The following is a 27,935-nucleotide window of genomic DNA, read 5'->3' on the forward strand; positions in this document are numbered from 1 at the left end:
GAAGCACGACATAAATGGCAATGTCAAAGTGAACACTGTTTTTTTAATGATTAATGTTAGTAAATGACTTGTGAGATCTAAATTTTATACTCTTTTTTCTTTTTTAGATTTACTAAAGATGCAGAAAGGAGAACAAATTAAAATCTTATAGCTTATTGCTGGAACATTCTGGGTCTTATTGGCTCTGCACTGAAACTCATAGGGAGCATAAGATTGTGTTTTGTTCTTTGTGCCGTCGGAATCAAACTGGGTACCTTGTGGTTGTGTTTAAAATCATAGGTGTTTTGAGCCAGAAGGAACTTTGAGATGAAATCCAGCTCCACCACTTCATAGGTAGGGAAATGAAGCTCAGAGGTGGGAAAGGACTGGCACAGCCCTACTCCAATTGGCAGGGCAGCTGCTCTCCTTACTTGAGCTGGCAGAGGTTTTCACACTTAGCCATACACTGGAATTATTTAGGCCACACCCAGCCCAAATAAATCAGAATCTCTAGGAGTGGGGCCCACGAACTGATTATTTTTTTTTCTTTTCTTTTTTTCTTTTTTCTTTTTGAGACGGAGTCTCGCTCTGTCTCCCAGACTGGAGTGCAGTGGCACGATCTCGGCTCACTGCAACCTCTTCCTCCCGGGTTCAAGCGATTCTCTTGCCTCAGCCTCCCAAGCAGCTGGGACTACAGGCGCGTGCCACCACACCCGGCTAATTTTTTTGTATTTTTAGTAGAGATGGAGTTTTACCATGTTAGCCAGGATGGTCCCAATCTCCTGATCTCGTGATCCGCCCACCTCTGCCTCCCAAAGTGCTGGGATTACAGGTGTGAGCCACCATGCCCGGCTGTCACTGGTGATTTTTACAGCTCCCTAGGTGACCCCTGTGTGCAGCCAAGGTTGAGAACCACCATACTAGGAAGGTATATGTCCCAGAATGTTCACGTTAAAGGAAGATGGGTCTTTCCATAGTGTAACACAGAAAGAAGTTAAGCATGTGTGTCCTGAGATTTGGTAAGGCTCTGAGCAGCCTTGTGATAAACTAAGTATAGTGTAGAATATCAACTCTGCCACTTACTAGTTGAATGATGTTCAGCAAGTCACCTCACCTGTCTGAACCGGTGTTTCCATCTGAAAGGAAAATGGTGTTATAATGCCTTCTATCCACAATTGCCATGAAGATTTAAGATAGCAAATATAAAGCCCTAGAATAAGGCCTGGCACACTACACGTATTCAGTAGATGATAGCTATTACGATTACCCTTAAAGAGAGTTAATTTCGTATTTATGACATGAATCTCTTACAGTTGTGCAGCAATGCTTTTTAAAGGACAAGAGAAGCCTCCCACTGCCCTCCTGTCGGACTAAACAGGTGCTGGTGTTCTTATTCCTCTCAGGTCCATCTGGGAAGCGGGATTTGGGTTGATGAGGAGAAATGGCACCAGCTACAAGTAACCCAAGGAGATTCCAAGTACACGAAGAACTTGGCAGTTATGATTTGGGGAACAGATGTTCTGAAAAACAGAAGCGTCACAGGCGTCGCCACAAAAAAAAAGAAAGATGCAGTCCCTAAACCACCCCTCTCGCCTCACAAACTAAGCATCGTCAGAGGTAGGTCACTGAGTGGAAACACAATGGCTGGGATTCTGTCTTTTACTCTGTCAAGAATGTGTTAGGCACAATTCAATTCAATGATTACTTATGAAGCTTCTGCATGCCAGACCCTGGGCTGAGCCTGGGGACACCAAGCGGATAACCCAAATGCCCCAGAAGAGCTCACATTTACCAGGGCAGATGAGCTGTGGACACAAGTACGATTATATTCCACAAGGAATTAGCATGAGAAAGGGACAGATGGTGTGCTAAGGGAGTTCTCAGGAGGGGAGGATACCCTTAGCTGGAAAATCAGGGAAGAATTCCTGGGGACGGGGGTCACTGAACTGGGCCTTGGAGGATACGGCAGACTAGGAGACACAGATGTGTATGGTGAGGTATTGCTCTTCTGGAGGCAGAAGCATCTTGAACGAAGGCATGGAGATGGGAAAGGAATGCCGCTGTGTACCCAGAGCAGGAAAGGTCAAGGCTAGGGGACGCAGTTCTTGGTGGTTCTAGCATTGTGCCTGGAGCAGTTAATGAGATGAAGACCAGCTGGTAGTCACTAGATTCAGCTTCCTTTCTGGTATATGGGAGAGGTTGGAGGGCAGGCAAAGAGACGGGGAGTCATTTGTCTCCCTAAGGATAGGGCTGTATCCTGGACTCTGGAATTTTCTCTTCCTCCCTCCCTCCTTTCCTTTTTCCTTCTTCCTTCCTTACTTCCTTCCTTTCTTCCCTCCTTCCTTCCTCCTTGCTCCTTTTTCCTTCCTTCCTTTCCTCCTTCCTTCCTTTCCTCCTTCCTCTACTTTCTCTCCTTCCTCCTCTCTTCTTTCTCCTCTGTCTTTTTTCTTTCCTCCCTCTCTCCCACCCTCTCTCCATCCATCCATTCTTTGCCAGGCCCTCTAATGGGTATTGAAGACACAAAGAGGGGTAAGACACAGCCTTCATCTGCAAGGAGTTCATATTCTCACAGGGAAGATAAACACAAAAACAACTAGTTACTCTACAGAAAACACAAACTATAGAGACAGACCATGGTGTAGAGGGAGCAAAGAGAATAAAGTAGTTGCTAATTATTTTAGGCACTTAACTGTGTTTCAGGATTTGGGGGTTTTTGTTAAATGGTTCTCTTTTAAAAAACACTTTTATGTATGTTAACTCATTATCCTCATAGCAACCCTACTGTTGGCTACTATTATAATTCCTATTTTACGGACAAGGAAACTGAGACACAGAAATGTTAAGTAACTTGACCAGGTTATACAGCTAGTGGGAGGAGAGCCAGGAACCCGAGCCAGCAGGCTGTCTTCAGAATCTGTGCTCCTAACCACTGACTAGTGTCCAGGTCTGCCATGTCTTCATAAAGAAAGTAAGACTCAGTCAGTCAACACATATGTTTTCAGCAGACTCTGGGGGCAGACAACAAACATGTCCAGGAACAAGCTCGATAACTTCAGGTACTGTGAGCTTGCTCATATGATGTGGTAGGACAGAAAGGGCTGCATTCACTGGGGTAGCTGGAGAAGGTCTGTTTGAGGAGGTGACATTTGAGCTGCAATCTGGATGTGGAAGAATCATCTTTATAATGGTCTGAGGGGTGGCAAATCAGGCAGAATAAGCAGCAGGTATGAAGGCTGGCATGCTCCGGGTGTGAAGAAGCCCCAGATGGCTGGGATGTAGAAGGAAGAGTGAGGTCAGGGAGGTGGGCGAGAGCCTGTCTTGTAGGGCTGGGAAGGCCACAGTAAGCAGCTTGGATTTGCTGGAGTCAAAGGGCAATGGAGGTCTTCCAATCATGGAGTGACCACATGGGAGATGAGTTACAAAGCTGATACAGTGCTCTTGGTGAGAGATGTTGCTGCCATAGACTAAGGGCACAGCAGTGGAGGTGGAGAAATATGCCCAAGTGTAGGGTGTATTTTGGAGTTCAAGGTGGCAGGACATAGGGTAAGCAACCAGCCTGAGGTCAAAGCTATAAGGTTTCAGAGCCTAGATTCAAACACACACCCGCCGACTCTGGTCTGGGGCTTGTTCTGCTGTAACATAGCTGCCTCCCTTGCCTGGCTGACTCCGGATTAATTGATTTAGGCAGCCACTTATTTTTGGATAATCAGAGGTAACCTTTCGTCTAGCTGCTGTCTGAAATGGTAAAGCCTGATTTGGGAGGTCACCCTGAGAAAAAGGCCATCCTGGGGATGCAGCCCTGCCCTGCCCTGCCTGGTAGGTGACCGACCTCTAATTCTGCTATGTTTGTTGGAACGTGACTCAGGAGGTCCTGGGTGCCTTCAGATAACTGTCTATTACTGCCATTATCACATGGTATAAAATCATCTGCTGTGTGTCTCCCTCAGGGATCTGGGGACTCTATCTGATTCATCTCTGTGGCCTCATTTCCAAACATAGTGTCTGGCACATAGTAGGCACTCAGTAAACGAAGGTTGAACAGAAGAAACACTGAGACCCACAAGCTGATCCCCTGACCAAATTTTATGTGATTTCTTGTAAATCACTTTCTCTCCATGTTTCAGATTTCTTAGCTGAAAACTAAGCTGAAATCATCTTACCTCGTAAGATAGTCAGGGCTGCCTAGGATTGTAGCAGTGCAGCAATGTAGAAGAATACACCTCAGCCATGTATGTGGCTTGGGCCATTACACACTCCTTAGCTTCAACCCCAGCTGGAACTCAGCATCATCTGCCAAGTTGTGTGAGTTTCCCTCCCTGATCTACTACCTCATTTTCCAAGCCGTTTTTAAATTTTTTTACTTTTTCCAAATATGATAGTTTGCATCAATCAAAGAGATAGGCCTTGTCTCTTCTTTCACAGAGGAAAATAAAGGAATTTCCACAGTTTTGAGGCATCACACCTACAGACTTAACTATGTCCTCCATTTTCCTGCCTCCTGTCCCAAAGGAGTTCCTTATTCGGGGCTGGTGATTCTCTCCATCTGGGCTCTGGATTTCAGTCCACCTGCCTTCCTAAGTACCTTGTTCCTTCAGTTATGCTCCTGCTCTACTACTGGTTCCTTCCCAGCATCATGTAAATATATTTTGATCACTCATTTCTTACAAAAGCAAAGAAACCCTCCTTAAAGGGCACTCTGTCACCCAGCTGCTACCATATCTCCCTTCTTTCACATGCAGGCTCCTGGAAAGACGAGCTACACCCACTGTGTGTGTTCCCTGGTAATGCCCTTGCCATTTGCCTTCCCCTCCCAGCCTTCTGCTTAATGTGTTTTCACCAAGGTCCCCAGTGACTTCCTCGTCTCTAAATCCTTGTGTGTTTCTCACAGTCTCACTGGCACTGTTTGACACGATCATTCCTCCTTCACTGAGAAACCTGTTCTGCATGCTGGGGATTTCTTCCCATCTCTCTGGTTTCTCAGTCTCCTTGATGGGCCCTCTCCTCTGTGTCCAGCCATCTTCTCGCTAATCCTACCAAGCACTCCTCAGCTTCTCTCCTCACTTCCTATTGTTCCCATTGCCTTCAGTGTGCCCTTGACTTTGGGTTGAAATCTGTACTCCTCACCTGTTACAGATGATCTGCCTTTGGGACGCCTCTGACCTCATCTTATACCACACTTCCCATTTGCCATCGTGCTGTAGCCCTGGAGGCCTTCTTCCAGGTCCTTTCTGTTGCTACTCCCTTGCTCCTGATCTGCGTGCCCTCCCTCCCTGTCACTGAGAGAGGCCTCCCCAGCCACTCAGTCTAAAGTAGCCTCTCCATTGCTGTCTGTCACATCACCCTACTCCAAGTCTCTGCATAGCATTTCCTATTTACTTTTTTTACTTGTTAATTTTCTTTCTTCTCCCACTTCCATTAGAATTAAACTTTATGAGCATCTTGTTCAGGGCTAGCCTATAGTAAGTGCTCAATAAATATTTGTTGATTCAATGAATGATGATTCCCAAATCTGTATTTGACTCAATTCACACTTCTGATTTCTTGATCTATGTATCAAAGTGCCCACTGGTTATCTCTTCACAGATGCCCACATGACATTGGCAAAACTGCACTGCTCACTTCTCTCTCTTTCTTCCTCTCCTTCTCTGTGAAGCCTTTGCCTCTTCTATGTTCCCTGTCTTGGTGAATAGTACCACCAGCCAGGCACCCAGGTCTCATCCTTGACTCCTCCACATCCCTCACTACCCATCTGTTTGGCCCCAAATCTCTCTTAAACCACTGCTGATCCACTCCCCCATTTTCTAAGCCATTTTAAAGTTTCTCTACTTTTTCCAAATATGGAGAGAACCATCTGCATCTCTCCACAGTACTGCCCTTCTCATAGCCCACACTCATTTCTCCCCTCCATTACTCTGGCAGCTTCCAGACTCCTCTCTCCATTATGTAACCAGAGCAATCTTCAGAAACCAGATATCCCTTGACCACCACCCAGTCACAGCCTGTTCAGAATGTTCACTGTTGAAGGGTAAGCTTCTAAACATGCCATAGAAGCACCTGTGTAATCTGGTTTCTGGCTATATCTCCTGTATTATTTTTCAGCAGTATTCCCCTTGAACTTTAAGTTATTACCATGGTGAACTGCTGTATTTCCTGAACAAGCCTTGTTCCCTGTCACCTTGGGGAATTTGCAAATACTTTTCCGGATGCCTGGAACACAGGTCCCACTACCTACCTTCCATCTGTGCTGCTTTGCCTGGCTAACTGCTGCTTACCACCCAGATCTGCTTAGGTGAGCCTTCCTTCAGGAAATCATCTCTGACCTTTTGGGGTGGGTGGATGCTTCTGTCATTCATCTTAGAGCACCCAGTGCCTACCTCAGTTCTCTTCTTACTGTATCTTTGCCTCCTAGGAGACTTGTCTAACCCTTATTGCCTGTAAATGCTTGCCTTGTACGTGAATGAGAAGGAAATTCACTTGCCCAAGGCCATACATCTGATTAGAGACAGCCAAGCTGAACTGGGCTTTCAGGCTACCTGCTGTCACCAGAGGTTTCTTGTATTACTGAAATATAATGTTGATTTTTTTTTTTTTACTAAAGACAGGCAGGTTTGACATCTGTCTCCTATCCCACAATATAACCACTGTTTTTAGCCTAATTATTTGAGCTGTTCCAGATTGCATTTGGCTGGTTCTTCCCATGCAAGCTGTCTGCTGGATTGAGATTGTTTGTATTTATTTTGTCTGATTTTGTTACATGTAGTCACATTTGCCATATAAAAAAATAGAAAAGCCTTTATGCTCACAGAGTTGGTGAGGATTTCTTCTTCTTCTCTTTGATTTTAAAATAATTCCTTACCCGATAGCAGAGGGATGGGGCAAACATTGACGCTGCTTTGGAAAGACAAAAGCAGGAGAGCTGAAGCAGAGTCTTGCTCTAATGACAAGCTCCAGAATGACAGTTAAACCTATTAAGGTCAAATGACCTTTTGTGGAGTGTCTCAGTTTTCTAAATGAGCCTCAGCATTGCGTTCCGGTTAATTTTTATAACTTTTTTAATAGGACACATTAGCACTGTTATAAACCTTGTTAATTAAGCAATAATCTCAAATGCTCCCTCGCAGAGGGAGACATTCCCGGCAACTGCAGGTGATTAATATCTAGAGTCTAACGAAAGCCTTTTAATCAACCTGAGAAGCTTTTCGTTCAGTGCTGTTACCCACAGGAAATGAGAATGATTGAAATTCTATGGGGGCTCCTCCAAAATCCTTCCTCCATTTGCACCTTTCTCCTTCTACCACTTCCCTGACTAATGCTAGGGGCTCCAAGGGCCACCACACCCACTCTCCTGCCTTCTCCTTCTGTCTCCTTTGCCACTTTACCTGCCATTATTACCTTGCAGACAATTAGAGACTTCGAGCTGGGGGAATCTTCTTAGATTCTCTGGTTTGAAATGCTACTTTCGTAGATAGTGAAACTGAGACCCAGAGAAGTCCCCCCTAGAGGTTGCACAGCATCTAGGGTTAGAATCAGATACGAATATCTCAACTTCTAAGCAGTTCTCATCACAGTTTGTCTCCCTCATTTGGTTCAGGTTCCTACAAAGTCACTATGGGTGTTTGTTTTCTCCTGGCCCGGGGTAGAGAGGGAATGCCTGAGTGTCCCAGTCTGTTGGGGGGAAACAATGTGGTTACAGTTTTATTAGATTGTGATTCGTGCTTTGACAGAGAGAAAAACCGAGACAGGTGTGGGAGCACAGAGTTCTAGGTAGAGTGGGGTCTCCTAACTCAGTCTGATACTAGGTTTCAAGAAGGCTGAATCTGGAAGAATGAGTAGAGCTTAGGCAGGTGAAGGGTGAGGACTTAAGCAGAGATGAGCAAGGTCCCTGACAGGTGGAATAGGTTGAAAAGGATGATGAATATAGCAGAGGTGGGACTGGAGAGACAGGGCCTCCTACCTTCTTGTCTCTCAGTCCTTATGGAAAGGCCAAGACAAGATGAAGTGAGGATTAGTCAGGCTTGGGAATAGTCAGGAAGTGACTGGTAGAGGTCAATTAAAAGCTTTTAAAGGCTTCTCTTTGCAAAACCCTTCTCGGTGGAAAGAAAAGGGTGCCTCAGAGAAAGAACGCTTATAGCAGGTGCACCTGCAGCATGGATGGCAACAGGAGGCAGACTGGCTAGCTCTGTGCCCAGGGAAGGGCTCAGCGTATGGGCAGGTAGCAGTGGATTCTGCCCCATACCTACTCCCTTTCTCCAGGCCTGGGCTTCTCATATGTTAGTGGAAAGGTTAGCAGAAGTTAGTCTTCACAATCTAGTGTTGATATTCTGCATCTCTGAGACAATTCCCTGTTCTGAGCTGGTTTGGTAATGACAAGATTTTGCTTGTTCTCCATAGCAATTCCTCAAGGTTGGATTGTCATTCCTATTTAGTTTAGAAAACTCAGGCTTAAAGAGTCCCCAAGGGTTTTGCCCATTATTACACATTCCCGTGGTACATTCACCACCCACGCCCTAGTCCTCTTCCATCCAGAATATTTGTGTTCCCTTAGGTATCCCTGGAAAAGCATTTATTCAGTCATTTAACATGTATTTACTTAAGTTTGCCACTGTGCCAAACACTGTGTTAGGCCCTAGGAATTAATAGTTGTAAATACATAAAATACTCAGAACAACCCCATACAGGTGTAGTATTCCTTACAACTTGAAAAAGGCAACATGTTTATACCACATGCCTCATGGCAGCATTAAAAAAAAATGCTCTGTAGTTTGTTATCCTTATTTATGAGGTGAGGAATCTAGGGCAGTGAGTTGCACCAGGTCCCCAGGCTAGGCAGTCAATTGAAGTCGGGCTCCAGCCAGACCTTGTCTGGAGCTGGCTTTTTGCTTTATCACAGCAAATGGTGGACTCAGTAAGAGAGTGGCCGTACTGAGCCTCATTAGTAATCACAGCAGTGAGACACTGCTTCACACCCACCAGGTTGTCAGAACCTTAATAATGTGACAATGTCAAGTACTATTGAAATGGGGCAACCAGTACTACTTGCATACACTGTTGCTAGGAGTGCCAGTCAGCACAACCACTTTGGAAAACAATTTACCAGGCATCACCTAATAAAGCTGAATATGCACACATCTTAACATTCAGCAAGTCCACGCCTAGGCTGATACTGGAGAATTTCTTTCATGTCTTCCCCAGAGGCATGTGCCAGAGTGTTTTTAATTGCAAAACCAAGTATCCATTGACAATAAAATGGATAAAACAAATTGTGATAGAGCCATACAATAGAACACTACTCATCATTGAAAATGAATGACCTACAAATGTGTTTTTCATGAGTAAATCTCAAAACTATAACATTTGAGTAAAAAAAAAAAAAGCAAGTGAGAATGATAGAGTGGGCACATTTATAAAAAGATTGAAAATGGAAAATAAACTATTTTATTTAAGGATACATACATGTGTTAACACTAAAAGAAAAAAAAGGCAAACGTTCAGGAGAATGGTTATCTCTGGTGGAGAGGAAAGAAGTAGGGAGGGGCCTCCAGGTGCTTGGGAGGAACCAATAGTATCCTGCTCCACTGAGTGGTGGACACGTGGACACTTTATCATTACTTTTAAAGAGTACATTTACAGTGTATATCTCCTCTTTTCTAAGTACATTCTATGATGCAAATTTTAAAATATAGCTATGCCAGATACATAAGCTGGTATTTGGGAAGTATGTTGAGAGGCACATTTTCTTTTACCCTCCTTAAAAGATTTTTACTTGAATTCACCATTAATCCTTGGCCTTGTTTCTTCTCCCCATCTAGAGTGTTTGTATGACAGAATAGCACAAGAAACTGTGGATGAAACTGAAATTGCACAGAGACTCTCCAAAGTCAACAAGTACATCTGTGAAAAAATCATGGATATCAATAAATCCTGTAAAAATGAAGAACGAAGGGAAGCAAAATACAATTTGCAATAAACTTTGGATTTTTCATAAAGCTTTCGTGTTTTCCTTGTGTGGCATGTGATTTGCGAGCGATGGTGCCGTCCAAATCAGACCCCACCATGCATGGTGGTGTGTGGGCAGGGATCCATCGGGTTCTGGGGTCAGCGGCTTGTTCTGAATGTGGACACTCCAAAGAAGACAGATGGCTTTGCTGAGACTCAGGAGCAGCCTGGCACTGGTGTCCTTCTGGGAATGGGGAAGACACTCTTCTTGGAGGGGAATAAGGTTGCCTGAGTTGCCTGTCACTTGACTGGGGTTTGAATGGATATTTTTACTATCCAAGGACTTCTTTGTTGCTCTATTTTGTTCTATAATAAATTTTCATTAATTCTTTGATGTAGATAGTCTTTATCCTCATTTCTTTAGTATATTACGTATACAGTGGGGGTGACCAGAGTGTTGTGCCGCCTGGCATGCCCTTCCTTTCAGGGAAGGAATATTCCGGCTGAAGGAGAGAAAATTCCTAAGAGATGTGGTTGCTTTCTACAGATCTGAAGGGCTGTCTCAAAAGCAGATCTCTTTCTCTGACTTCAAAGGCCAGATCTTGGACCAGTCACCTTTCTCACTCAAGGTGATCTGAGATTCAGCTTCCCTAATAATTTGAATCCATCTTTGTAAAGGGGTGAAGACGGGGTGATAATGTTAGATGAGTATAGGGTTACATTCAGGAACTAGGGGCAATGTTACCTGGTATCGGTTCTTTCATCCTATCTTGTATCTCAAATGTTCTTTCAAGTTACATAATTTTTATCTCATCCTTTATTCTGTTACTGAGTCTCTAAGGTGCCTGGCACACATTCTGGCAAACCACATTAGGACTTCCTGTTGATTTGCACTTTGCTTTCTGTAATGCCTGTGAAGTATGCATGGCATATTAGAAAGGGCAAGGGCTTTGGGCCGATGCATCTAGATTCCAAGCCTGGCTCCCCTGCCTGCTTTGGGCTTAACCTGTCCTCTCTGAGTTTCCATTTTCTATTTCACAAAAAGGAGATAATAGCTACCTTTCAGAGGTGCTACAAGGATTAGAGATAACATAAGTGTTCAATAAATGTTGGCAACTGTTACTCATTTCTGATTATTGGCTGTTATTGTTGGTTAGAAAAGTGGCCTCTGGTTTCTCTAATGGGTCATCCATTAATTGGTAGTCTGTAACCAAAAGCTCAGGGTCTCTGGAGTAAGTAGGGGAGGTGGCTGCCACTTTGAGAACTTTTATTTTAATTGTCTTTCAGTTAACTAAACTTATTCTCAGAGTTCTTATCAGTAATAAGGAGGAAAATAATGCCTACCTCATAGGCCGTGTGGATAACTTAATAATATTAATAATAACAGATAGTTAATATGTGCCAAGGCTTTTCTAAGTGTTTAACATAGTACGTTAACTCATTTCACAAAGTAAAGTTCCTGACACTTAGTAGATAGATGTTCAATAAATATTTGATAAGATATGTTCATTTAAGGGCATGGGGAAGCTCAGGCATGAGTTGTGTGGATTGCGTGAGATGCTGGAAAAAATCTTTGCATCATTGTTGAGCTCATCCCCTTTTCTCTCTGTGAGTAACAAAGACACTAACACCCAGAGGCTCTGCATTTCTCCTTAAAGACTAATAAAATATGGTGCCTGCTTTACAAGTGCTTTTAGGTTAAGGGGGGAATAGTTGTGGAAATAACTACAATAAAAATGCTATGATATTTTTGAAAGTGCTTTGCGTAATGTTTGATGCATATATTCAAGAGAACAGGGCAGTTAATGATTATGGGATCTGGGTTTAAATCCTGGATTCGCCACTTCCAAGCAGGTCACTTGACCTCTGGGCCTTGTTTCTTCTGGTGTGGAGAGAATGATCCCTAATTCAGGGTTGTTGTGGAGAGTAATCTAGATAATATCTGAAAAAAGGGCTCTATAAATCAAAAAGACCCTTGCAGATGTTCGTTATTATCCTTAGCGTAGAAGGCAGAATGAAATCAGAAGTAGATGCAACAAGGAATCATGCTTGTAAGAGCCAATTCTGATGTAATCGGGAGGCTTCACACACTAATTAGGCTGAGACGGTTTGGCCTCTGTTGTGTACATGGTGCCTTGTTATAGTAATATGAGGGCAAGACCATCATTCTTACACCCATACAAATGAAGAAATGGGCTCAAAAAAGGTTAAATAATTTCTTGCTCAAGGTCCTGGAGCTGTCTGTCAGCAGTGGACCTGGATCAGAACTCAGGTCTGTGAAAAACCTGCCCTTTTACCTCTTCCCTGAAAGATGAGTGGAAAATTGTGGTCTAGGCTGAGAATCTAGTCACGTAATCTCAGGACATGTTTAGGGGAAACCCAACCTAAGTATTAGTCAATGGAAATCAATCTTATTAATTCAGGCCATTTGGAGGGCCTGGGAATGATAGTACTGCTTATAAACATTCGCAGTTTTATTACATTCAAATACATATAAAAACTCAAATTCATTTTGTTTGGTAGAGTGTTTCACAAACTTGCCCAATCTTAAGAATTGGCTGAGGTGCTTAAAATACAAATTTCGTCTGCTTTGGCTTGGAGAGCCTGATTCGGTAGGTCTGGGATAAGGCTGGGAATGTGTATTTTAACACAGATGTCACTTTTGAAAAATATCAGTTAAAGTCATTAGAAGACCTTCATTAAAATAAAGGATAAGAGTATTCCCTATATTAAAAAAAAAATGGATGGGGAGCCAACAAACTGATGGTCTTTCTAATGTGCCTGAGGATATTTGACATTGAGAGTAAATTTCTTCTTAAGTAACTGAGACTCTGCCCTAACACCTGTTTAGAATTCCTCTTCATGGCCACCAAATGCTGTTCAGCTGTACACAATCAGAAGGTGACTTTCTGTCTAGGCTCAAATGATTTTTCCCTCACTTGTACACTTAGAGTCTTTGGATTCTTGTGCCAGGCCAGCGAGTTGTGTAGAAGAAGACTGTCAATACTGAATTGGCAGGACCTGAATCAATGAGGTTTGGGCACTGTCTTCAGAAGCCCTGGCAACAAGTTTTCTGATACCAGATGAAACAGAAAGATGGGGCTTGGCTTTATTTCCTTGCTTAGGAAAGTATATTGGTGACTTTTTAGGTGCTTGTATGCTTCCTGTAGGCATTTCTAACTTGTGATTTTTTTTGTAATTATAGAGAAAAACTACTTTATAGAAATTATTGCCAAAAATAGGAAATACCCCCCAAACTGCACTGCTGAAAGCACTCTGATGTATCTCATGTAGTCTTTTTTCAAGGGTGAAAATATGTATTTTCCATACCTATGATTATAGCACATAGTTAGGTTTGTATCCTTCCCTTTGCATTTAACATGTTTCACCATTGCTCCATAAAATTCATAACTGTCAATTCTAACATCCACAAAGTGGACCAACATAAAGCTGCAATTGAGTAAACCACTTGGTCAGCTGCCCAAGCCCTAACCCACAGATCAGGGGTTTGTGAAGGGCCTGGCTGCACACTTTTCATCACACACAGGGGTAAAGTGAGCTAGAGTTAGGAGGCAGATGCATGCGAGTTTAGTTCCCAACTCTAGCACTTACCAACAAATGAAGCAATTTACTTCATCTTTCTTAACACCAGCTTCTTCATCTGCAAAATGGAGGAAATAAGGTCTAGTTATGAGGTTATTAGGAGTAATGAGAGTGTAATTAATGTGCCCCAGCAAGAGAGGGGCTAAATGGTTGTCAGTGTTAATGTTGGGCTTCCTCTCCTCTCTTCTCTCCCTACACCTGTTCGTTCCTTACTGAAGTGTGCTCCTCCTAACCTGCTGACCCCGTATGCAGTGACCTTGGCTTTCATACCCACTTTTGGCTCTCTGGACATCTTCTGCTTATCCCATAGTTCTCCATACATGGGGACTTTCCCCCGTGCATGCTGACTAGCTCGCTCCTCGGCTTCCAGCTCCCCTCACCTGCCTCAGCCCCTACTCACTGCCACCCAAGTGGCCCATTTACACTTCCTTGGATTTTTAGACTCTTTATAAATTAAACCCAGATGAAGATTTTTCTGTTTCACAGGGTTTTCTCTTAAGTGGTTGTACCTGGGTCAAAAGGAATGACATTTTATCACTCTTGATACATATAATGGGTGTGACCACTTTTTAAATTATTTTGCCCACTTAATCGGTGAAAAATAGCACCCTTGTTATATTTTCTTTTATTATAGCCAAGACTGCATATCTCTCCAGAGTTTGGCTACTTCTTCGTAGAAAAGGAAAACTTTAAAACCTGTAAGTAGTTTCAGCAGAATCCATTTCATTTTCTGTGTTTAGTTTTCTTATGGACCAATGTGTTAACTTGGGCATATAATTTTCACCTGTATGTCTGCAAATAGACAAACCAATAGATATTTTCACTTCTTTTGAAGAGATTGATCCCTTTCTGCGAGGCAGCTTCATAGGCTCATGGAATCTAAGGATCAAAAATGAACTTTGAGGTTTTCCACCCGAATCTCTTCCCCATTGTAAGCAAATGCCATTCCAAACCATGCTTGAATACCTCCAAGCACAAGGAATTCATATTCCCACCCAAGAGTCCATCCAGTTATTGCCATCAGTAAAATATTATTCCATTGAGCTAAAAATCTACCTCCCTGAGACTTTCAAAGTCATTCAAATTCTTCCCTTTCAAGCCACACAGAATGTTTCCACTCACAGCCCTTTGTAGAGTTGAAGGTGGCTGTCATTTCTCCTCACCAACTAATAAATAGCTCAAATTCTGCTTCACCATTTTGCATGTGTGGCAGGCTACATGGGAAAGAGTGGGGAGCGTGGATTTAGACAGCCATGTGTTCAAATCCTGTTTCTTCCACTTGGTGTGTGACCTTAAACAAATTCTTAACCTCTCTGAGCTTCAGTTTTCTCATTTTAATAACGGGAATAGTAATATCTATCTCACAGGATTATGTCAAGAGTTAAGTAAGATAATGTGAGTAAAGTATTCTAGGCATTCGGTATCTTAGTTCCCTAATCCTGAGAACTGTGACCATCCTGGTTGCTCTTTTATGGATCTGCCCCTGTAGATGAGACTCAGGACTGGACATGGTGCTTCAGGAAGAGTTTGGTCAGCAAGATGTCACCTCTTACTCTCCGACTTTGAATTAGCATCTTTAGCAATAGAATTGTCTCATATTGAGCCAATAAGGCTCAGTAAGGTAATATTGACAGTATGTGGTGAGGGAAATGTTACCAGTCCTCTATTCTCTCTTTTTGGCTAACACGATACTTGTCCCTTCAGTTTACTGTGTTATAATGGAAAGAGCATCAATTTTGGAGCCAGAGAGACTGACACTGAATTCAGACCCTGCATTCACTATTTATTAGATTAGAGGAAATTGGACAAGTTTCTTAAAGTCTCCCAACCCCAGTCCCCCTACTCATTATGCAGTTGTTGGGTAGTCATACTGACCTGCCACTGTGCCACACCTGCAGTCCCCACTCGACCCCAGTTCCAGCCTTCAGTAAATGTGAAATCTTTTTGTTCTTATTTTCCTCTCCTTTTTAATCCTAACAGCTCTTTAGTCCTCCCCATCCTTTAATTTTGTAAAATTTTCAAGTATATTTCTTAAATGAAATACAGGACTTTGCATTCGTCCCTGTTCCATGTCATCTTACTGGTTTCAGCCCAACATTTCAGCTGGTCGAGATCTTCTTTACAAGTTGTGTTTAAAATACAAAAGACCCCCCAGTCCCTCCCTATTCACCAATGCCCACCCACCCACCCACCCACCCCAAATAAACAAACAATAACCAGATTTATTGACCAGTACTTATGCCAAGTTGTCAATTTTCTCTCTCTCTGTTCCTCTTATCTGAATAATTTCTCTGTTCTTCTTATGTGAATTATCTGAATAATTCACAAACTGTAACATAATTCCATTCACCATCCACTTTAGCCTCTTGGTTTCTGTTTTGTTCACTGCTGTATTCCCAAAACCTGGCATATAGTGCACACTCATTAAAAAGTTATTGAATGAATAAATGACAAAAGTCAGAGACCTATTAGGAGACTGGGGCCCAATCCAGGCCTGGATGACAGTGAAGGACCCTACAGATGGAGGGAGAGCAATGGAGCAGAGACAAACCTGGGGTCACCACAACTCAGTCCCAGTGCTGGAAAGACAGCTCTGTGCCTGCTGAGCTCAGGCAGCCCAGGCCTTGGCCACTGCCTAGTGTCAGACCACAGGGGTTCCTGATCTGGGCTGAAATGGGGAGAGGAAGGTAATAAATATCCAGGGCCTGGGTCACCCCCACACTGATTGTTCTGTGAGGAGTCCGGGCCAGGGACCCTCCTCACCCCTGGAATAGGCACCTAAAGTTTACCCAGAAATCCTTAGTGAGCCCATATTGCCAACAGTCACACTGGACCCCATCGGCCTTGTTGCAGCAGCCATCAGAGAAGCCACACAGGGAACAAATGTCAAGGTGGCATTCCCTGCATCATTGTCCTTGGTTCCCTGCCATTGATTTCCTCAGCATTTCTCATTCATGGCCACCTGCAGCTATGGCCAGCACTCAGCAGAAATGTGGTTTCCATGTTGAGATCATTTCTGGAGACTTTAGGGTCTGAATTGCAGTAATCACGGGGACTGTGAGGGTCTCTTACACTATACCCTAATTCCACCTCACATAAACCTTACCCTACTCCCACCTCTGGGAAAAGAGTGACTCAATTTAAATGATTTTCTGGAATCAGCCATATGTCAGCCCAGTTATAAATGGCCTTGCACTATCCACACTCTCCTTCCCCTGTGGAGCACCCTCAAGCTTTACACTTTCCCCCAGCTCCTCTGCCTCTCTACCTTCAGCTGCTTGGCCCTGCTCAGTCTGGGGCTCTAACTCATCCTTGTCCCTCTTTTAGATCATTAACCATGGGAGAAAAAAGAAAAAACTATCCTCTCTGGGCTTGAAGGCTCAGATTAAATATCATTTCCTCTAAGAGCCTGTTACCATCTATTCCTAAAGGACTCCCTCCCTTCTCTAGTTTTCCAAATCTTCTTCCATCCTTCATTCCCAGCCCCAGTCTTCCCTGTACCTTAACACTCAGAAGATTGTATTGTAATATTAATTTAGCTCCCTCTTCTCACAAGGCTGTCAGTGAACTGCAGGCAGGACTGTGTTAATTCATCTCTATACATGTTTGCTGAACCCCTACACTGTGCTAGGTGCAAGAGATATAGTTATAGTGATGTTTTTTAATTAACTAATATTTATTGAACATTTACTATGTGGTAGCACTGTTCACTTTTTCATTCTCACACAAACCTGTGAAGCAGGTACTATTACCATTTGCATTTCACAAATGAGGAAACTGACTTAATGAGGTTAAGTAATTTGCCCAAGATGGCACAGCTGTGATCTGGAGGAGCCTGAACTGGCATCTAAGCCTGTGTGACTCCAATGTCTGGTGTCTTAATGATCATGCTAGATGCTACCTTAGATCTCTCAACATTGTCATAAGCTGTTTTTTCCATCTGAAACTTCTCCTGCCTCCTCTGCTCTATGACCTGCTTCTTCTCCTCCTTCCAGGAGATCTTTTGTGCTCCATCTCCAGCCTGGGTTGGAACCCCTCTCCCTGCTCTGTGGCACCCCTTGTGACCTCTGGTAGAGCCTCATCAAGCTGTCCCATCATTGTGTGTCTGTCTTTCTCCCTGGACTAAGCCCTTTAAGGTAGGGACCACCCTGTGTTGATCTTTGAGTCCCCAGGGCCAGTACGGAGTCAGTACGGATGGCATGGACCTCTCCCTAGAAGCCTGGTCCCTGGTGAGGAAATGCTATGGGAAATAAATACCAAAAAAGTTATTTCCGCCTAGGGGTATAAGGCCTTGAGGGATCAAGGGAGCCCTCCGTGAGGAGGTCATGAGGCCTTCTTCTCTTCTTCTCATGGGTTGAAGTTTGATAGGCCATCACCAAGTCAAGAAAGAAGTAAAGGATTTGGCCATAGTTAAGTTTGAGAACTCTGACCTCTCACTGTCAGAATATGACTATGGGCTTCACCGCTTACCAGCTCTGTGACCTCAGGCAAGTTACTTATTTGGTTTGGGACTCAGTTTCCTCTTCCATAAAATGGAAGGCTTCATGTTTCTGTGAGCATTAAGTCAATATCTAAAATGCACTTATAACTATACCTAGCACATAGAAAGCACTACATAAGTGTTTATAATTATTGTGAGCAATGGGCAAGAGGTGGAAGAGGATAGGATGAGTTCAGATGTTTCAAGGTATGAAAGTGAAGCTGGTAGTGGGAGATGAGGCTGGAGAGGTGGGTAGAGGCCCCGTCATGGAGGGCCTTGGTTCCAGGCTGAGCTGCTAGACTCTGAAGACCATGGACACACTGAAGGGTGGGGCTTTGTGCCTTAGAAAAATGATGCTGGCATCAGAATGGTGAATGGTTTGGAGGGAGAGGGAGGAGTTGAGAAGGCTATTGGGGGAATAACTCAGGTGAGAGATAATGAGGGGCAGATGCCCACCCCCCTTCCTCCTTAAGTGCTGGCACTGCCAGGTGGGAACCTGACTATGAGCACCACAATGCAATGGTGCAGATGGGGAGTGCCCAGGGCAACCACGTCCAGAGCAGCACCTCCTTCATGCAGCTACTGGACCCTGGAACCACTCAGCCCATGGAGGTGTGTCAGACACAGCATCCACCCTATGTCCAGAGGGGAGATCAAACGTGTTTGGGGGAAGGGGGCGCATTTCAGGTTTGTACATGTCTCTGTCAGGTCTTTCCTGAGCCACCTCAATGATACTGTGGGAACAGCATGGGATGTGGAGTAAAAGAGTGTGGGTTTCAGGAACATGACCTTGGCTAAGTCATACAACCTTCTGAATCCTGAGATTTATTAGCAACAAGGAGCTGATGTATTACCTTCAGTACAAGAATAACAATGTCAACATTTAAGGCTGTTGCTAAAGTGCCCATCCCACGGCAGGTATGTAGTCGGAGCTCACTAACAGGCACTGCCCTCCCATCAGAGTGATAGAAGCAGGGAGCATGAGCACTTAGTTAGGGGTGTCACACTCCACCTGTGGGAGCCTGTGGGCTGGTCACTTCCTTCCTATGAGCCTCAGTTATACAGGCTCAATTATAATATGTGTGTAAAGGTCCCTACTCCACAACCTCCACAAGTGGTGTGGCCCTGACAGCATCCCATGACCCAAATCAGGGTTAGGAAACCTCAGAGCACTCCAGGTGGGGAGGTAGATTTTTAGTCTTCCTTCTTCCTCTGCCCCCACCTCTCCCTCTCACCAGGAAGCATTTTCCAGCCCCTGATACATTCTTTTCCAAAACTAGTGGGAAGCACCTGGCCCTGGATATGAAGAATGACAGTCACTACTGAGAGACTGTCATTGCTGGTGGAGAAAAGAATCTGGGGTTCTTTTTTCCAGTGGGTCTTTAAATTATTTTCATTTTGCTGATTCATGCACTTTTCTGAGCTAAGGAGCTTTGGGAGGTGTTTATAGGCCATTTAAGCAGAAAGCCTTGTTGGCTCCAATCTCTTGGAGAGGAAGAGATTTAACACTGTGTAGCCCAGCCTCTTGCTGCCCTCCACAGGGCCCAGGAGGGGCAGGTGGAGGCTTTGCAGGGTGGGGCTGCCCTTCAGAGAGCCCAGTCCAGTGCCAAGTAGACCCTACTGGGATTTCCAGTGTTGGCCAATCAAAACCACAGATGGAATGGAACTATGGCCAGATTTGGAGGGAAGTTTTGCTGCCCTAGGTTTTAAATTATGCTTATAAGGTGCCTTGTTTTCTTCTTTTCTCTTTTTCTTTCATTCCCTCGTTCATTTTGAGTGAGAAGGGCAGCCAACAGGAGCATGCAGATGTTTTCCCCACATCCTTTCCCCAGCCTAGAATCAGGAAATTATTCAATTAGCCTTGTGGAACTCCTGTATGTCAGAAGCTACAGCAAATAATTCATACATTTAATCATATCAAGAGTATTTGGGACTTAGCATTATAGTCTATATTTCTCCTGATGAAGATACCGTAGCCCAGAGAGGTTAGATTATTTGCCCAGTGTCACACAGCTAAAAAGGGAGAGGGTCAAGATTCAAATGCAAGTCCTTCTGAGACCAGGTCCACTGTTCTTTTCATCAAAGCCTCAATGCCTCTAGTAATCAGCAATGACTGAGAGCCAGCTAGGTGCCAGGCCCTGTGCTATATGGCAAAGAGAAGTGTTTCTCTTCCTCTGGTTGGATTCTAGCCATTTCAAGATTCACCTTGAATCCTCCTTCCCATGTAAAGCAATGCAGGATGGTAGAAAAAGTGGAAAAGTGGAAGCCAATGCCCACCAACAGGATAATTATCTGCATGCACGCACGCACACACACTCACACGCACACACATTGACTTTCATCATAGAGTGAAATGTCAATACAGCAAACAAAAAAAATGAACTAGAGGAGTATGTATCAGCATAAATAAATCTGAAAATCATAATGTATAGTAAGAAAGCAAGTGGCAGAGTGAAACAGAGTCTGTGACTATGTATGTAAAATTTTAAATGTGCAAAACCTATTATGGATTGTTTATAGACATATACATGCACAGTCAGAGTATAAACACTCAGGCAGGAAGGACACATGCCAACTTTGGCATAGTCCTTATCAGGAGTGGTGTGGGGAAGAGTGCAAAAGAGGCTTCAGTAATGTTTTAAGTGTTTAAGACAAATAAACCAAAAAGAGACCAGAAGAAAAAAGGCAAAAAGCAAAAAGGTTCTGATTTATTCTACCTGGGAGGGTACCGGGTGTGTGGGGATGGGGCACTGCACTGCACTATCCACGCCTGCTCTTCTGTGTAGCTGAAATACAGACGTGGCCTGAAGCTGAAAGTCAGAAGCGGGTCACTGTTCCCTCACAGGCTCTTGAGAGGATTAAATCAGGGATCGGTCGAAGGCACTTTTTGAACTGTAAAATATAGGAATGTGAGTTGGTGCTACGCACTTCTGTGGCCCTTCTTACCTGTCTTCCTGACTAGATTGTGACTTTTTATTGAAGGCAGGGACAGTTCCAAATTCATCTCTTGACCCCAGCCCAAGCTCAGGAAATGCCAGCTCTAGGCCAGAATCCCAGAGCTAACCAGATTTGCTATCAGTACCTTCGCCCCAAGCCTTCCACTGACCCGGGACTGACCCACCGCCTTGCTCCTGAGGACTGTTTGAATTAAGGAGAAACAGCTTATCCCAGGTTCCCACCCCTTGTGGACACATAAAATTGATTGCTCAGGTACTTACAAATGTCGAGAAGAAGCCTGTTCCTTCAGCCCCATGGGCACGATGAATGATATAATAAGAATTCATCCCTCCCAGTCTCTCCCCTATGGCTCTTAAGCAAGGCACACTCTTGAGCTGGATGGATGGGGGCAGGGGCAAATGCAATGTAAGTCACCTAACTGGTCAATAAACTCCCTGAACTGAGTCCCCACAAAGCCTTTACTTGATCTTTCTTTGGCCCTATGATATAGTTGTCATCATTCCCATTATGAAGATGTGGACGCTGAGGCCAGTGGGGTAATAATGGGCAGAGCCAGGATTCAAATCCAAGTCTGTTGGATTCCAAAACTTCATGGACTGGGAAGTCAGAGATCTCCCCCTCCTCAACCGCAAGAAACCATGTGTGGCAACATGATGCGTTTCCCTCCTCGTAATCCAGTCAGTGCAGGGACTGAAGTAGGATAATCATGTTTCAGAGCCAACCAGAGTGGCTGCCACTCCAAGCTTCCTTTGTATTTTAAATATGTAGTCTCTAATTAGAGTTTGCTTTAATTGCAAGATTTCCATATGCCCCGTGACTGCTGTGCACTCTATCTGGGGATAAACATGTCCATCAAGTTAGAAGCGAATCATGGCTGTTGCCTTGGCCCTGTTATCCCGTTGGCTTGCTCCACTGCAGTTCCTCAAGGGATGTAGCTCACCCTTCCCCCTGTGAAAGTGCTCTGGGGCCCACATTTTAATCAAAAGCATACCTGCCTCTAGGAAAAAAAGAGTACAGGCACAGCTCAAAAGTGATTAAATTTAATAACCGAAGACCAGAAAAGTCTGCTTTGCAATGCATAATTTCACCAGATATTTATTTATTTCGTCATGTGGCCACATTCTATATGCTATATTTATTTAAAATGCCATTTATTTTAACAGCAGCAATAAAGGAAACACACATTTTTTTCCCTCCCCACTGTGTTAAAGGCATTTGTGGTTATTAAATTACTCTTGAGTAGAGGAGTGCCTGTCTCTAAATTTACTCTGAAGTATTTCAATAAAATGATCTCAAATGTTTATTCACTCAGCAAATACTCACCTGAAGCCATTCTGGGCTAGGTGCTGCACTAGCACCAGGATAATGAGGTAGAGCAGAGAAAGTCCCTCTTGCCTCCCAAGAGCTCATGGGCACATGGCAGGGGGAAGTGACAGATGCATCCCAACGCATAGCACAGGGCCTGGCACCCAGGGACTAGTCAAGCAGTTTTTGTTCAAGAAATGAATGAATGAATGATTGAAGGGATGGGTGTTACTGGGCTGGATTGAAGCCATGTGGGACACTCAGGGACATCAAGAAGGACTGGTTGGTTCTCCTTGAGTGTCCCAGGGGAGGCAACTGCTGTGCTGATTCTCAGGTGAGAGCTGGGCCCGAGGAGGGGTATGGGGTGGTGTTACAGGCAGAGGGAGCAGTATGAGGCAAGGTACGTGCTTATCAAGTCCTCTCCCTGAAGCAATCCTCAGGCTACCCCCACTTCCTTCAGTTCTTTGTTTCTGTCTTCCTCTTCAGAAAGGTTGTCCTTGTCCACATTGTCTGAACCGGCACCCACCCCACCTCAGGGTACTCTCTCGTCCTTTTCCTCTGCTTTATTTGCTTTATTTTCCTCTCATCCTGTTGTGTTTATCTGAATACTGTCTCATCCCATCTTCAGCTAAACTGTAAGTTTCCTAAGAGCAAGGCCTAGAAAATTGTCTAGCATATCATAGGGGCTGAAAAGTTGAATCGATGAATGAGCGACTGAAAAATCTCAGTGTCCCTTCAGCAATATGAGAGCTTCAGTGTAGGGTCCGGAGCATGGGTTCCAAGCAGGGCCTGCTGGAGGACCTGCACAGGTGGTCGGGGCCAGGACCTGCTGGGGCACACAGGCCTCATAGGCTAGCTAAGGAGCTGGACTTCACTTTGAGGTGGCAACAAGGAGTCATTGAAGAGTGTTGAGCCAGGAAGCGACATGGTCAAATTGGTGTTTCAGAAGGACCACTCTGGTGGATTCGTAGTTGATGAATGGGAAGGGGTGAGACTGGAGTTAGGAAGAACAGAAACGAGGGGGCTTAATAGTCCGGCAAGAAATGTGGAAGGCTGGAGCAAAGGCAGGGGCTGAGAGATTGAAGGGGTGGGTGGGACAGATGAAAGCAGAATTCTATATTTGGGTTAAAACCAGCATGGTTTGCTGATTAGAAGTAGAAGGTGAGAAAAGGAAGACCCAGTGATGACTCCACAGTTTGTGGCTTGGCTGAGTGGGTGGACAGTGATATCATTGGCTGGGAGGGGACTGGAGATTTGTCCTCCCTGGGGTGGCACTGTGGAGGGGCCATGGAGAAATATTTGTTCTGATAGGAATCCTTGGCCAAACATGAGTTACTTTGAAAGCAACATCCAAATGTAGTTCTCGTATTTTGGGGCCCCCATTGAGCCCTAGAAATGCAGTTGGCAGGATTGTCTCTCAAAGTAAGACAGGTGATGGCCTATGAAGTGAGGGCCTCTCAGGGTCTGTCCATCTCCACTGACAACTCATGCCAACACATCCAGCTTTCGACCTTCTTTCTCTAAAGATCATGTTATAGTAATGAGATGTACGCAAGATTTAAATTCCGAATAAATACACATGAGTCGTACTTCCATTATGAACAAGCCTTGGGTAGGGGCATTTGGTGTCCTTAAGCCTCATTTTCCTCAGCTGTAAAATGGGAAGAATGAAGATATCTATTGCACAGTCTTATGTTGCAGATCCAGTTGTCAAAGGGATGTAAGTAAACTCAGTAAACTGAAAAGGGCTATTCAGTTGACAGATTCCAGGAAACATTATCCCAGATGAGAGGGAATAGCAGGCAGGCCCTGATGCTAAGACTAAGTGCTACTGGCCAAGCAGAGAGGGGAGCAGCTCTGCACCTAGCCTCTTCCTTAGGGTCCTCCTTAGAGCCTTGAATTGGTCAAACTGTAGTTGATGCTCTGTCTTCCTCAAATGTCCACATGATCCAGGCTCTGCAGACTGTTTCAGGGAGGGCTGAGTGCCCCGTACGCAGAGGACTGCTAGGGCTCATTCTCTGGAAAACTGCCCTCACAGAACTCACCATACCCTTCATCCTGTGACCCCCAATGGGCCCTAACCTCTCCTCTCCAGTGCCAGAGCTGCTCTGTGCTTCCCACTGCGGATGCAGCACCCCCACCCCAACCTTTTCCACCACTAATGAACTCCGCAACCTCAGCTGCTTTACACAGCATTGCTTCATAGTCCTCCTGACTGAAACCTGGCTGTCCCCTAAGAATGGCTCTCCCTTCTCCCACCCTCCCCATCTCTCTCTATTCTAGGCCAGCTCCTGGGTTACTTCTCAGCCCAGGAACCATCTTTCTGGAAACTCCCTGAGTCCAGGTTGATCACTGTGTGCCTTCTCTGGGTTGCCATCAATCAGGGCACTGCTCACTTTGCTGAATTCTCTTTGTTTCCCTCCCTGTCTCACCTACCAGACCAGAACTGCTCAGGAGCAGGGACTGTGTCTTGCTCACCATGAGTCTTGTGCCAGCACAGAGCCCGGCACTGTGTGGGCATCAGTTGACGGTACCAAGCATCCCTGTCTAGTGGATGCTCAGCTGCTGTCTCTCCAAAGTAACAGGATGCTGCACCCCTGGGAGTGGCAAGCAGTTCTTAGACAGGTACTGGTACATGGGCAGCACTGACTTCCCTCCAGGGTTTCCTGGGTGGCTGCCATCTCCCTCATAGCTGCTGTTTTGGTGTCTCTCATGTGCACTCCTGTTTTAACCCCATTCACGGGGGCCACAACCATGTAATTGGATTGAGCAGACACTGACAAGGTCAATTTGACAATTTCATTAATCTTTTATCAAACATGAGCCCTGAGCTCCAGCCAGGCTCATCTGTGTGCCATCCCCAGAACGTGCCTGGCGTATTCCCATCTCACACGCCTCCTCTAGGCCAGGCGTGACTGTCCAGTGATGCCAACAGCTACTGGATGCTTCCTGGGTGCTAGGCCTGCAGCTGAGCAAGTCCCTTAACCCTGCAGACCACACTGTGGGGGTAAGGAGCTGATATATATAAAGCACACAGAACAGCATCCGGCCTGTGTTTAGAGCTCTATGTTATTATTATCACTATTATTATTATTACTTTTAATTCACAACAACATTGAGAGGTAAAGGCCTCATTTTGCTAAGGATGAAACTGAGTGCCAGAGAGGGGAAATGATATGCTCAGGGTCCTACCCGTGGGGACAAAGAGCAGCAAAGAGTGGGGCAAGCAGGTTAGAAAAGGGCCAGGTCCTGAAGAGCCTGTCTCCCTCCCCCCAGGGTGGTGTTGAGGATTGGAGGGAAGGATGGTTGAGTGTGACCAGCACAGTGCCTGGCCCACAGTACTTCTCAACACAGGTTTGTGGAACAGAAGAAGGAAGGGATATCTGTGGAAAGCCCACACACTAAAGCTTGCTTCAGAGCCTCAGGAAAGGGAATGGGCCCCTTCCTGGGGGGAGAAGGGGAGCCTTGAGTTGGATTGAAGCTTTTAGGATTCAGAGAGAAAGGAGGAAGCAGAAAAGCAAAGAAGAGGAGGGAGTAGCACAGATGGGGCCAGAGCGAGTATGACAGTGAGAAAAGGAGGTGGTTCAGGAAAAGGAGGTTGGAGAACAAGATGGGAGCCACATCCTCAAGAGCCTTGGGTTGCTGTGGAAAGGTTTCCAGCAAGGAGAATGTACTCCAGTTTGCATTTTAGAAAGTTCATTCTGGCTTCAGTGTGGAGGATTGGAACAGGACAGGCTGGAAGCAAGAAGATTGTTAGGGCGCTGCTTCTGGGGTCCAGGCAAGAGGAAATAAGGACTCTCAGAGAAATTATGGGGAAAGGGAAGGGAGAGAGGGAGTGAGAGAGGGGTGACAGGAATGGAGGGGCAAGGGCACAGCTTGCTTTGGAGCTAGGTGGGCTGGGGAGAGGGTTGGTTCCATACTCGACCCAGGCAGGCAACACTGTGCAGATCCAGCCCCGGGGGTGAGCAGCAATTGCTGGGATAAGCCCATCCATGTGCTCTTTGGGCCTGTTAATTAGCAGGAACAGACAGACTGTCAAATGGGACTTTCCTGACATAGCAGTGCCTGGTGCTTGTCTCCCTGATTGTATGCAGACAAGTCACATTTAACACCAAAGGTTAATGACTTCCCTGGTAAGACAAGGAATGCTGGGACCCACAAACTCACACAGATGGGAACTGACAGGCTCGCCCCAAAAGCATAAGAGGCCATTAAAGCACTTGGCCAGTTGGTAGTAGCATCACTCAAGGCCCAAGCTAGTCTCACCTCCAATATGTAGCATTTTCCAGCATCTCTGAACCTCAGGGCTCTCCTCCTTTGCTGATCCCTGCTCCTCCACAGCCCCCCAAGAGTGCAGCCCAGCCTTTGTCATCCTCCAGTCAGTAGACTCTGTGGATGCTGACCATGGGCTGGGCTGGAGCTGGACCCTGGGACCTGGAGGTGGATCACCTGCGGTCAGGCCCTGGAGGACCTCCAGTCAAGGGTGATCAGGGGTGAGCAGTAGGGGCAGACAGACAGACAAGGATGCACAGTGCCAGGAGTGAGGCGTGTCCCAAAGAGGAGAGATGGAGAAATCCATGTGAGAGGTTTGTCAGGGGAGGCTTCCTAGGGGAGGTAATGTCTGAGCTGGATCTTAACGGATGTGCAGAAGCTCCATAGGTAGGCTGGTGGGGTGGCGAATTCCAGCCATCTTTCAAAGAGCTGCCTTATGTCCTAACAATGGTTTTATATCTGGTTGTAAAATCTGTAATGGGGTAGGGAGAACCCAGTCTTACTCATCTTTAGATCTTCCCAGCACAGGGCCTATAGGCAAGGTATGAAAGCATGTTGAACAGGAAGGCTCCTGGTTTCCCTGCCTCCACACTGAAAGAAAAGAGGGACAGAAGGGAGCAGGGATGGAGAATGAATGGAGGTTCCCCTAACAAGGACCCTTAAACCCAGTCTAACCAGTCTTTCTCCTGCTGGTAAACCTTCCATGGCTCCCTGCTGTACTAGGACAAAGCCTGGCCTCTTAGCTCAACTGGTATCCGATCTGGCCTTTGTATCTGGCATGTGATCACCTGTGAGCCTTCCCTCTCATGCCCGCCTTCCTCTCCACAAGCAAACCACCCCACGCTCTGGCTCCTGCATTTCTTTGGGCAGCCCCAGACAGTTCCCACCTTTAGGCTTTTCTCTCTGCTTCTTTCTCAGCTGGGAAAGTTAGTTTCCTCCAGTGAATACATCCTCCATGACACTGTAAGTACAGTAAGAAGCCCTTCCCAGGGGAACTTCAGAGTTCAGAGTCCCACACAACCCCACTGTGCCTCAGGTAAACCTCAGTGCCCTCGCTGTTGATGTGAATGAGTGTTCATATTTCTCCTCCCTCCAAGGCAGGGGAACCACATTTCTTCATAGTTGGCAACTGCTGCTTATGAGAGGCCCTGTGGTGACAGTGAAAGTTCAGTCTTTCCAGTCGGATTGCCACTGTTGGAGACTTGAATGCTGTCTTCATCACCCTAGGAGCTATTTGACCTTGGCAACATTATTTAATCTCTCTGTGCCTCTGGTTCCTCATCCGTAAAGTGGGCCTGTGTACAACAGGACCTATTTCATGGGGTTTTTGCAAAGATTCAATTGGTTAATTATTCAAAGCTCTTAAAATAATGCCTGGCAGGCCGGGCATGGTGGCTCACGC

General features: G+C 45.3%; 1 protein-coding gene across 9 annotated transcripts in view; it reads left to right on the forward strand.

The window, feature by feature from the left end:
- The window catches only part of LOC100967527 (AGBL carboxypeptidase 4), a 1,457,032-nt gene that overhangs the window by 1,252,289 nt on the left and 176,808 nt on the right, over nt 1–27,935 (forward strand). For 6 of the 9 annotated variants that reach the window (XM_055093131.2, XM_055093133.3, XM_003829573.6 and 3 more), the window contains 2 exons: nt 1,383–1,596; nt 9,789–10,309. The exons of the other annotated variants lie outside the window; for them this stretch is intronic. In XM_055093131.2, coding sequence (XP_054949106.1) covers nt 1,383–1,596; nt 9,789–9,946 — 372 coding nt within the window. In that variant the 3' untranslated portion in view covers nt 9,947–10,309. Of the gene's footprint in view, nt 1–1,382; nt 1,597–9,788; nt 10,310–27,935 lie in introns of those variants that run through there. 9 annotated transcript variants of the gene reach the window in all.

This window comes from Pan paniscus, chromosome 1 (assembly GCF_029289425.2).
Source record: "Pan paniscus chromosome 1, NHGRI_mPanPan1-v2.0_pri, whole genome shotgun sequence".
In the NCBI taxonomy this organism is placed as follows: domain Eukaryota; kingdom Metazoa; phylum Chordata; class Mammalia; order Primates; family Hominidae; genus Pan; species Pan paniscus.